This window comes from Octopus sinensis, linkage group LG9, assembly GCF_006345805.1.
Source record: "Octopus sinensis linkage group LG9, ASM634580v1, whole genome shotgun sequence".
NCBI lineage: Eukaryota > Metazoa > Mollusca > Cephalopoda > Octopoda > Octopodidae > Octopus > Octopus sinensis.
Genome location: NC_043005.1, coordinates 90,462,986 through 90,475,358, shown reverse-complemented (window position 1 = coordinate 90,475,358; position 12,373 = coordinate 90,462,986). Strand labels below are relative to the sequence as shown.

The 12,373-nt window shown below is 37.9% G+C and overlaps 1 protein-coding gene across 2 annotated transcripts in view; it reads right to left on the bottom strand.

Annotated features, from left to right (window-relative positions):
- LOC115215378 overlaps nucleotides 1–12,373 on the bottom strand; it is a 34,972-nt gene that overhangs the window by 21,148 nt on the left and 1,451 nt on the right. For both annotated transcript variants that reach the window (XR_005000738.1, XM_029784536.1), the window contains exons 2-5: nucleotides 11,127–11,292; nucleotides 6,844–6,951; nucleotides 4,068–4,160; nucleotides 2,085–2,195 (exon numbers count right to left, since the gene is read on the bottom strand). Coding sequence is in view for 1 of the 2 variants with exons in the window: in XM_029784536.1 (XP_029640396.1) it covers nucleotides 2,085–2,195; nucleotides 4,068–4,160; nucleotides 6,844–6,951; nucleotides 11,127–11,292 (478 nt within the window). In the remaining variant the exon portion in view is untranslated. The remainder of the gene's footprint in view (nucleotides 1–2,084; nucleotides 2,196–4,067; nucleotides 4,161–6,843; nucleotides 6,952–11,126; nucleotides 11,293–12,373) is intronic.

The following is a 12,373-nucleotide window of genomic DNA, read 5'->3' as shown; positions in this document are numbered from 1 at the left end:
AAAATGTTGGCCCACTTGCCGAGCCAGCAGGGTGACTAAAACAATGCAAAGTGCATTGTGGCCAGTGATGTATAATAACATCCAATAGCTGGGTTGGTCATATATATTTGTAGTTTTTTAAGTTACCTGCTGACCCCACAAGTGATGGTGGGACATGAACAAACAAACCCAGAACACACTGTAAAGTGGTTGGTGTTAAGAAAGGCATCCGGCCATGGAGACCAAACAGACACTGAAGCATGAGTCATCGGACATGTTGGATCCTGTCAAACTGTCCGATACATACCAGGGTGGAAAAGGAACAATAAATTCTTTTATTCTTTTACTTGGTTCAGTCATTTGACTGCAGCCATGCTGGGACACCGCCTTTAGTTGAGCAAATCGACCCCAGGACTTATTCTTTGTAAGCCCAGTACTTATTCTATTGGTCTCTTTTGCAATGTTGGGGGGAACAAATACAGACACACAAGCATACACACACACACACATACGACAGGCTTCTTTCAGTTTCCATTTACCAAATCCACTCACAAGGCTTTGGTCAGCCCGAGGCTATAGTAGAAGACACTTGCCCAAGGTGCCACGCAGTGGGACTGAACCCGGAACCCTGTGGTTGGTAAGTAAGTTACTTACCACACAGCCACTCCTGCGCCTATTATAAATGATGATGATGCTGATTATGTATGCATACGTACAGGGTGTTTGGCTAAAATTTCATAATCTTTTTATGTCTTCTTTTTTCAGAAACTGATTCATGTATTAGTGAAGAATCCATGGCGTTGGAGAGCATAAAGATTGAAGTTGTAGATGAGAAAAAGTCAGCTGACATGGAGGACTGGAAACCATCTGAATATTGGAAAATAGTTACCTGTATCGCAATAATTTGTGCCAGGTACCAAAACGTCGATATAATGACTGCTGTTCAGTGCTCTGTGAACACTGTAAAGGCTAAGCATGATATGGACAGCTGCAATCATCATCATCGTTTAACGTCCGTTCTCCATGCTAGCATGGATTGGATGGTTCGACCGGGGTCTGGGAAGCCAGAAGGCTGCACCAGGCTCCAGTCTGATCTGGCAATGTTTCTACAGCTGGATGCCCTTCCTAATGCCAACCACTCTGTGAGTGTCGTGGGTGCTTTTTACGTGCCACCGACACAGGTGCCAGGAGGGGCTGGCAGCGGCCACGATCAGTTGATGCTTTTTATGTGCCACCGGCACAGAAGCCTGTCAAGGCAGCACTGGCATCGTCCACGTTCGGATGGTGCTTTTTACGTGCCACTGGCACAGGGATCACAACTGCAATTTCCATTTGATATTTATTTTGATGTTGATGTACTTGACTCAATAGGTCTCCTCAAGCACAGGAGAAGACAAAGCTGTGGCTAAGCAGAAAGGAGGGTCTCTGGGAGTATCTCCAGTGAGGTTGACATCATGCTGTTCTATATCTTTGAACAGGGCCTTAGGCTCAATTCAGATGGTCTTGTGAGGCTGCCGGAGACTGGTCAATCCCTGACTGGAGACAGTTAATGCTGGAAGACAATATGTAAAGCAGCAGGATTTGGCTCCTTGCCACACCCCTGGAAAGAGTCGGAAGTGGTTGTCAGAGAATTTTTATGACTGTACCAGCTCCAATTTCTGGACTTCTAATTCCCTTGGTCATGATTCCATGGATTACTATGTGTGGGAGGTGGTTGAGAAAGAGACCAACTGCTCTGCTGGCCACACCAAGACACAGCTGGTGGCTAAGATCAATGAGTTGTTTGAAGATATTCTGAGGGACACATTGAGGAATGCGTATGCCCGTTTCCAGAGCCATCTTTGAGGCCATGCTGGAAGCTAGGACAGCTGCTCTGGGTCAACTGTTATCTCTCAGTCATATTCATCATCTTCGTCAGAATCTAGTTGTTGTTGTTTTTTTAATATTTTTTATTTTTGGATAAGATATTGTGTTTCCTTTTCCTTTTATGCATGCTGTCAGAAAGACATGGAATAGTGACCAAGATGATGATGATGATGAATGAAAACAATAAATCATTAAAAAGAGGTAAAAAAAAAAGAAAAAGGTAGATTGAAGCTACTTACCCACCAACACAAAACAATAAAGAGAGCAAGAATAAAAATGCCACCAAGTATACAAAGAAGAATAATCCACCAGGCAATAGGTTCCTGTTCTATTTGGAAGGCAGTTTGCACCTGTTTTAAAAAGAAAGAAAGACAAAAGAAAGGAAATGAAAATGTGTAAAACCACAGGTATGTAACGAAAAATATTTGTTTTAAAGTTTAACCCTTCAGCATTGAAAGCAACCCCATCTGACCCATATATTACACAAGTTTTATATAGACGCAGGAGTGGCTGTGTGGTAAGTAGCTTGCTTACCAACCACATGGTTCTGGGTTCAGTCCCACTGCATGGCACCTTGGGCAAGGGTTTTCTACTATAGCCTCGGGTCGACCGAAGCCTTGTGAGTGGATTTGGTAGACAGAAACTGAAAGAAGCCCATTGTTTATATGTATATATATATATATATATATATAATATATATATATATATATATATATGTGTGTGTGTGTGTGTGTGTGTTTTTGTCCCCCTCCCCCCCCTAACATCGCTTGACAACTGATGCTGGTGTGTTTTCTTCACAACCATATGGTTTGGGGTTCAGTCCCACTATATGGCATCCTGGGTGAGTTTCTTTCACTATAGTCCCGGGCTGACCAAAGCCTTGTGAAGGGATTTGGTAGATAAAAGTTGAAAGTAGCCCACCATAGTTATATCATCAAAATATACATATATATATATATATATATATATATATATAATATATATATATATATATATAAAAGTAACTATATGAAAGCATTATTGCTGTTAAAGACAGTAATAACGAGGTGGTTAGCAAGACTTCTACCATAATAGGTATAATATTAAATATTTGAATAAAAGAAGGGTAAAAGTACCGCTTGCCAAAGATGAAAGTAAAAGCTTCAAAAAGCACCAATCCTGTGAGGGTATCGGTGCTTTTTGGAACTTTCGCTTTCTGCTTTATCAAGCAGTATTTTTACTCTTGTAATATTGTAATATTTCAGGATGGTCATTTTTTTTTTTTTTGCCAAATACATTTGTGACCTCTTCAGCAACTCTTTCTATCCATGAGTATCCTCCTGCTCAGTCTAATCTATAAATGTGTAATGAAAGATTTCCAGACAGAGAACATAAGATAAAAATAAGAACAATAATAAACAATTGAAGAATGAATGCATAGAGAATGTGTTTATTTGGCAAAAAAAAAAAAAAAAATTGACCATCCCGAAATATAACAATATCTGTTTCAACACACAGTTTCACATCAGGAATCTTGCAGCACAATTTCATTAACGTACTGGCATTAGGAAGGGCACCCAGCCATAGAAACCATGTCAAATCAGACTGGAACCTGGTGCAGTTCTCTGGCTTGGTAGTTCCAGTGAAGCCATCTTACCCATGCCAGCATGGAAAGCAGACATTAAATGATGATGATGATGTGTGTGTGTGTGTGTGGTGGATGTAAAGCAAGTATCACTGTCATACAAATGGGGTCCTTTATTTCCAAGCTTCTGTGGAAAAACATGTCCAGCCATTGTGGAAATATTATCTTGCTTGGAAAGGGGTCGGGGTTAGTGACAGGAACTTGGCATCTGGTTGTAGAAAATCTACTTCAGCAAATTCTGTCTGACCCCACAAGCCGTCAAATAAGGGGAGGAAGAAGAGGAGGAGGAGGAAAGGGGAGAGGATGAGGAGGCGGGGAGGGATAGGAAGAGGGGACAACGAAAGGAGGGGGAGAGGAAGGGAAGAAGGAAGAGAAGTGGAGGACAAGTGAGAGAGGAGGGGAGAAAGTGAGAGGAGGAGGGAAGTGAAGAGAAAAGGAAAAAGGAGGAGGAAGAGGAGGACAACAACGCGGATTTATAGACACTTCTGATATATTGGAAACACAAACCCTAGACAGGCTTGGCTAAATACTCAATCATTCCTATCAACCCCTTGACCTTGTATGACATGAATCTTCTTTTACAACAGAATGCCCTTACCGATATCTTCCATGGCCATTGATTCTTATCAGCAATGTATAGTCGATGATCTTTTCTAGCCAAGATAGCTTTCGTCTCCAGATATTTTAAGTCCTGAAAAACAAAGAATCCAAAATGACATTTCAAATAATTCTGCCAGCTTGCTGCCTTAATTATGAGGAATAAAACAAGTGGAAGTTTTTACTTTTACTATGTATTTCAATATTCCATGGTTAGGGCCCTTTCTTTGGATTTCCTGAAGAAAAGGGTCCTAAACCTCATACACAGATATTAATTACAAAATATAAGACTTAATACATACTACATGCATTACATAAGCTGGCTGTGATGACGAGGGTTCCGGTTGATCCTGCCAATGGAACAACTTTCCCTTGAAATTAACATGCATGTGTACCCTTAACATAATTCTCAGGAAGATTCAGCATGACACAGAATGTGACAGGACTGGCCCCTTTCAAATACAAGTACCACTCATTTCTGCCAACTCAGTGGAATGGAGCAACATGAAATAAAGTGTTTTGCTTAAGGGCACAATGCACTGCCAAGAATTGAACTCACAGCCTTATAATCACGAACCAAATACCCTAACCACTAAGCTATGCATCTTCACTGTGCATTACTTCATGCATTACATCAAGTAATGTTTAAATGACTGACTTGTCATACTAACCTGGGTGGGGCATGTCTAACATAGCATATTAACCCTTTCGTTACTGTATTTATTCTGAGATGCTCTGTAGTTCTTTCAATTAATTTTTAGTATAACAAAGAATTTGGTAAAATAACTTAGTTATCATCCAGCTAGTGTTAGGAACATAAATTGTGACTAAGGTTTGGTGGATGATTTTAATTCAAAACTTATGAAAACAAGACATTTGTACTACAGATCCAGAGATGGTTTCAGCTAGGTTGGTAATGAAAGGGTTAATACTTATGTCTTTATTTATCTGAAAGAAATACGATGCTGTTGATGGCAATGAAGCAAGCCTGCTTCACTGGTATAGTGAAGCTCACTTTGGAGAAGACTTTTTTAAGAAATGGAATTTTAAAAGTTGATCATTTGAATTTTTAAAAGTAACAAAATTTTAAATTCTGTGAGTCACCCAAATTTTGAAGTTTGTGAGCAGCAAAAGGTTTATGAAATACCTAGCTGATGTACCAGGAAATTGGAGCTTATCCCTTCGTTCTGTTCTCATAATTGTTTTGCTAATCCAATAACAACAATGTAAAAGCATGTACCCTTAAAACAGTTTTTGTGCATTTACAGAGAATACTGAACTGTCTTACACAGGATCTTGCTTTTAGGAATTCCCAATAAGTTATGAATACCCAAATTGTGAAGTCAGTTATGTAATAACATGAAATTAGTTACCCAATAGTAAGAATTCAAATAAAGTAGCTCCAAAAAGGGCCTTAATGCATTCCCATAGTATATAGAACATAAGAGGAAATACCAATAAGGTGTGTATACTAAAATCGTGAAGGAAAATTGTTTAGGAAAATACTATTTACTAGTTAAAGGGTTGTACTGGATAAATTGCGAAAATAACTCTAACAGTTCAAATACTAAGAATTAAGCATACTCAATTTCATTTTTACCAAATAATTTAGGAAAATGAATGGGTTATTTCCATTGGATATATATATATATATATAAGGATCCCTTTCAGGGGTCCTATTATCGATTTGTTTCAACAATCTGAGTATGCCTTGAGGTTTCCAGACATGAGTTCTACTCATGTATCAAGTTTCATCAAAACTGATAAACTGATGTAGGAGGAGTTAATTAACAACTCCACAAACACACCCACGGACAGAATTTCCCTCATATGCAGTAGATAAAGATGGAATTCATAGAGACAATATGGCTACAGCAGCAACATGATACAGCACCAATGTGCATAGAGTACCAATATGCATGAATTAGTAACAGGCATAGACTACCAGTATAAACAGAGTTCTCCCTTTTTTTATCTTGATTACATCAACTCCTCTTCTAAAGATTCCACATTGATTGTTGTGAGTTAAGTCATGCCTGATTGAGCAGACTATAATCAAAGGCTTTCCTTTTGTGTCTGTCTCCATTTTTATTCAGAGATAATTTACTAAGACCAAATTTTCTTAAGAATTCTTTAGTTCCTAAAAGAGTAGGAGGTGATTTTAAAGCGATTTGGCTTCTATTTCTAGAAGGTTGAGAAACCCAGTAAAAAGTTCCATAGCCAACTTCTGCAAAATTAACCCTGTCACACCATTTTCCCATTATAGCAGGAATAGATTAAATGTCAACTCTGCCAGAGTCTCAGTAAAGCAGTAATCAACCGATTCTGTGCATTAGTTTGCCTGCACTCATTACTCTTGAACTGTATATGCAACTATTTATTGTTTTGCTTAGGAGCCAAGGCAGAGGGCACAGTGGCCCAGGTCTGAGAGGGTTAATTTCTTATCTCGGTCCAAGGACAAAGTTCCACAAAGGCAGAGAATTGGTTAAGGTGTTTAACTCTTAACATCATGTTGGAAATTTTCCATGGGATCAGAGTTTTCTCCTTTGTATTAGACAGTTCCTCAATTCCTTAATACAATTCTTGTGATATCATGCAGCATATTCAAGACTGGCTGACCAAAGTCTTGTGTGGTACTGTGTCTTACAGGAAACTAAGAGTTAATCTCATGTTAATGTTCTACAGGAAACTAAGAGTTAATCTCATGTTAATGTTCTACTCATCAACACTGTAGGAAAATTTTAATACTAATAAACTCAAACAGAAAGTCAACATACCTTTTTAACCGAATGAATTTTTTCATTGACATTAAAAACAATTTTAACTTGTCTATTAGATCCTTTGCTTATGGTTTGCCAGTCGAATGAAGTGGGACAAGACGGATTCTGAAATATTGAAATAAAAAATACAATTGACAGATTTAGCAACATTTCAGAGTTGATTAAAATATTGATGGGTTTTAAATGCAACGATTGCACACTGGAGCTTCAAAGCAATTTTGTGATTCACCTTGGCCTCATTTCAAAGCGGTCCCCACTGATAGTTCCATTTCAAGCACCTTTTATACCGTTTTTCTACTGGAGAGCTATACAGAATGGCAACTAACACTGGAGTTGTTTCCCCTGCTTCCATGTTCTTGTCAACAAAACAAACATACAAAAATTTGCTTTTAAAGTATTTAGAATGAAGACCAATAACCAATGTAAACCTTGATATGATTTGAACCCACAGAGTAAAGCTGATGACTCTTTGAAATTTCTTTTTATTGATCCTGAAACCATGGATGTGTGGTTAAGAAGTCAGCTTCCCAACCACATGGTTTTGGATTCAGTCCCATGCTGTGGAAGCAAGGAAATGTTCTCCAACACATTCAGACCAATCAAAGCCTTGAGTGGATCTGGTAAACAGAAACTGAAAGAATCCTGTTGTGTGTGTGTGTGTGTGTATTATTATATCTATGTCTGTGTGTCATTGTGTTCGTCCCCTTCCCACTGCTTCACATACGGTGTTGGTTTGTTTACATCCCCATAACTTAACAGTTCAGCATTAAAAATTGATAGAATAAGTACCAGGTTTATCAGAAATATCTGTACTGTGGTTGAGTCCTTTCAACCAAAGCCCTTCAAGGTGATGCCCCAATTTGGCCACAATCCAATGACTTATATATATATATATATATATATATATATATATATATAATATATATATATATATATATAATATATATATATATATATATATATATATTGGTGCTATTATGCAAAAGTGTCGTAAGTCCAAGATGTTGCTTTTTCAGAAACCGAAAAAATAGTTTTGCCATTCCATAGCAAAACCATTGTACTACACTTTGACAACTTTTGATATCTTGGGATCTGAGGCAACTGGAGATACAATAGTTTGACCAAAATAACCAGTTATTGCAGGCAAAAATAAATATTGGAAAAAAAAAACATTTGGCCAAATTTGGACATACGACAGTTTAACATAATAGCAACAATATATATATATAGGTGCAGGTGTGGCTGTGTGGTAAATAGCTTGCTAACCAACTACATAGTTCCGAGTTCAGTCCCACTGCATGGCACCTTGGGCAAGTGTTTTCTACTATAACCTCTTGCTGACCAATGCCTTGTGAGTGGATTTGGTAGATGGAAACTGAACGAAGCTCATTGTATATATATATATATATATATATATATGTGTGTGTGTGTATGTATGTACGCATGTGCATATGTTTGTGTGTCACCTCCTCCACCAACATTGCTTGACACACTGATGCCAGTGTGTTTACATTCCTGTTACTTAGCGGTTTGGCAAAAGAGACCGATAGAATAAGTACTAGGCTTACAAAGAATAAGTCTTGGGATCAATTTGCTTGACTAAAGGTGGTGCTCCAGCATAGCCGCAGTCAAAATGACTGAAACAAGTAAAAGAATAAAAGCATATATATAAATATATATATGTATGTGTGTGTGTGCGTGTAGCATGTATATGTCTGCATCTGTGTCTGTGTACTTTTGTCTTGACCTCATGTGATGATTGTAAACAATCCCCCTCGTTATACAAGCAGCTTTGTTCATTTCTAGTTTTCCATGCAAAACATGTCTGGCCATGGAGAAATATAACCTTTACTTGGAAACAGGCGAGAGTTGGTGACAGGAAGGGCATCCAGCTGTAGAAAGGCTGCCTCAACCAATTCCATCTGACCCATGCAAGCACAGAGAGGAAGACATTAAAACAAAATTGAAACCGTTTCAATAGTCATGCCATTGCCTTTGTGTTTAAAAATATATCAATGTTTACTTGATGTGATAAGATAAAGGTTTATATATATTAAGACACAGATACTGTATATATATAATCTGATCTTAGTGATCTATATATAGACCTCAGATAGGAGATGCGGTTTTTGTAATAAGACTTTTTGCATAAATGTTGTAGTTATGGGTGTGCTGTTAGATATAGTGAGACAGTGATGCACAGGCAGAGGTGCATGGCTAAGTAGCTCACTTCCCAACTACACAGTTTTGAGTTCAGTTCCATTCCATGGTTCCTGAGGAAAGTGTTTTTTACAAAAACATCCAAAAGCACCTTTTATCAATTCAAAATGAACAATTAAATTACACCATCTAGAAAATTACATATAATAGAAATATTAACAATAATATACTGATGATTAAGTAAATTGCAAAATAAAATAAAAACGTATATATTTGGTAGAATAACTACACCTACTAAATCTTATCTTATCACATCATGCAACATTGATATATTTTTTTAAAACACAAAAAATTTACGTTGTGACTGTTGAAGTGGTTTCAGGGTTAATAAAAAAAATCTTAATTAGTCATCATTCTTAATTAGGCTACACTGAACTATCAATCAACAGCTCATGTAGTAATTGATTAAATGAATGTGAGTCACCTTCTCTCATCAGGGTTGTTGTTGTTGTTGCTGTCATCATTATTTAACCCCAGGTCAGCTCTGACTGAGCAAGTGTTCCAGCTACAACAATTGTCATTTTTTTTTTAATTTCCAGGCATAGTGTATCTAAGATCATATTTTCCAATATATCCTTCCTTTTTAAAGATCATAGGGAGTGAATTGAGGAATATCTGACTGCTATTTCTAATATGAGAACAACCACATAGAGGCTTCATCACAGATTCGTTTCACTGGGAAGGGCATTATGCTGATAATAATAAACACACACACTGATTCGGTCCTTTTTTGTTATTGTTAGTTAATGAGTGAGTTACTCCGTTAACCAATTTATCGGTCAGCCGTTTTTACTAGTTTTTCAAACTCATATGTTAAAACACTTTGGTCAAACAATTAATTGTTCAAATGTTCAGTATTCTTAGTGTTGTTATTTCTTTTTTTGTCATGGTGCCATGCAGTGTGATTGAACCCAGAACCATGTGGTTGGGAAGCAAGAGATTGCAACAATACAATGAAATAGTTTTATTTATTTTGGATCTTTTCGGTTTGAACGGCAGTTTTTTTCTAGCGGTGTCATATGAAATTGTCACCCATAATTATGACCCTAGTATCGATCTATTGCATTTCAATCTATTTTAAGGTTAGGGTTAGTTAGAGTTAGGGGAGGGGGGAAGGGTATCTTTTTTCTTCACAAATGTAAATAAACCCAATCTATTTCTTAAACGAGGGACATATTCATACAGCACAGAATGTTTTCACCTCAATAGACATTATTGATTGGTTGAAATTGCAGAAATTGAAGAAAAAAAAACAACAAATATCTTACTAACTATAGAATTTTCTCAATGAAGCCAAGAGAAAAAGATGTTTTATAAACACATTCTACCAGTATACGAAGTTTAAAATTTTTTAGTTACCTAGAAATTATGTTAAAAACTGCCGTTCAAACCGAAAAGATCCTTTATTTTTTTTTATGCACCCCTTTCAAACCTAGCCAGGCTCATGGGACCGGTTTCCCGGTTTCTATGACGTATGAGTTCCCCTCCACTTGAAGGGATGCCAGTCCATCGCAGCGTTACTCAAGAAACAGGAAGAGAAAGTGAAAGAAAGTTGGGGCAAAAGAGTACAACAGGGGTCGCCACCATCCCCTGCCGGAGCCTCGTGGAGCTTTAGGTGTTTTCGCTCAATAAACACACACAACGCCCGGAATTGAAACCACGATCCTCTGACTGAGAGTCCGCTGCCCTAACCACTGGGCCATTGTGCCTCCGATGAAATAGTTATTTGACAAAAAAAGAAATGACGACATTAACAATACTGAACATTTGAATGATTAAATTGTTTGACCAAAGTGTTTTAACATATGAGTTTGAAAAACTAGTAAAAACGGCTGACCGATAAATTGGTTAACGGAGTAATTAACCCATTAAATAACAATAACAATAAAGGACCGAACCAGTGTGTTTATGATTACTGGCTTAATGCCCCGCCCAAGGTTCAGTAATATTTTTTTCAACACATAAATTCACATCAAGAATCTTGCAAACCAAATACAAATACGAACTATGATAAACAAATAAATAAACAAGAATCTCTGATCAGAGAAAGGAAGCCTTACCTTGCATATTCTTTGTATTAAATCAGGTCTCTCTTTGAGGAGGCTTGGCAATGTAACGTTTAATGTAACTCCAAACAAAGGACTTGGCCCATGGTTGTATACAGCCAGCACATGAGTGACTGTTATGTTTTTAGTTTCAGAGGTCAACAGATCAGGGTTTGAGTTTCTAAGGAGACCAAAAATTGGGTTTTATTATAAGTAATGAGCACAAACAATTTAGTTCAAAGTAAAAACAACAAATGAAATAAAGCAATCAATTAAAGAATGTGTAGTGGATCTTGCATGCATGAAGTGGATTCGATCCACCACAACCAAATTTAAATTAACACTACTACAGAACTGTTCCCACGGTGGAACAATAGTTTTTCTCTGACAGCAGTTTTACATTTTCCAGATGCCTTTAGCTAGGCCGAAATAATGTCTTAATAGAAACAAGAGAGGACAGAACGAGCTGTTTTGTGGTATTCAGTTATGTATCTTTCTTTTGTCTTGGAATAGTGATTCTTGAAGCTCATTGCATACAGCTATAAAGAATAGCATGTAGATATTAGATTGAAAAACGCTTTTCATCATCATCATTTAACATCCGTTCTTCATGCTAGCATGGGTTGGACAGTTCGACCGGGGATCTGGGAAGCCAGAAGGCTGCACCAGGCTCCAGTCTGATCTGGCAGTGTTTCTACAGCTGGATGCCCTTCCTAACGCCAACCACTCTGTGAGTGTAGTGGGTGCTTTTTACGTGTCACCTGCACAGGTGCCAGGCGAAGTCAAAGGATGCCCTTGAAACTCGAACCCACATCTCCAGTAAACATGACAGGCATTCTACCATTGGAACAAATTCTAAGATCAAATTCCATAGGTGCCGGCTTTGCTTTTCATCCTTCCAGGGCCGGTAAAATAGCTGTCAGTGAAGTACAAGGTTATATCCAATTGACTAAATCATCATCATCATCATCGTTTAACGTCCGCTTTCCATACTAGCATGGGTTGGACGAATGACTGGGGGCTGGTGAACCAGATGGCTGCACCAGGCTTCAATCTTGATCTGGCAGAATTTCTACAGCTGGATGCCCTTCCTAACGCCAACCACTCCGAGAGTGTAGTGGGTGCTTTTACGTGCCACTGGCATGGGGCCAGTCAGGCAGTACTGGCAATGACCTCCGTCGAATCTTCTAAATCCTTCTCTTAAAATAACTGGCTTGTTACCCGGGCATTTAATTGTTTATTAGTTTCAGTTATTGAACTGT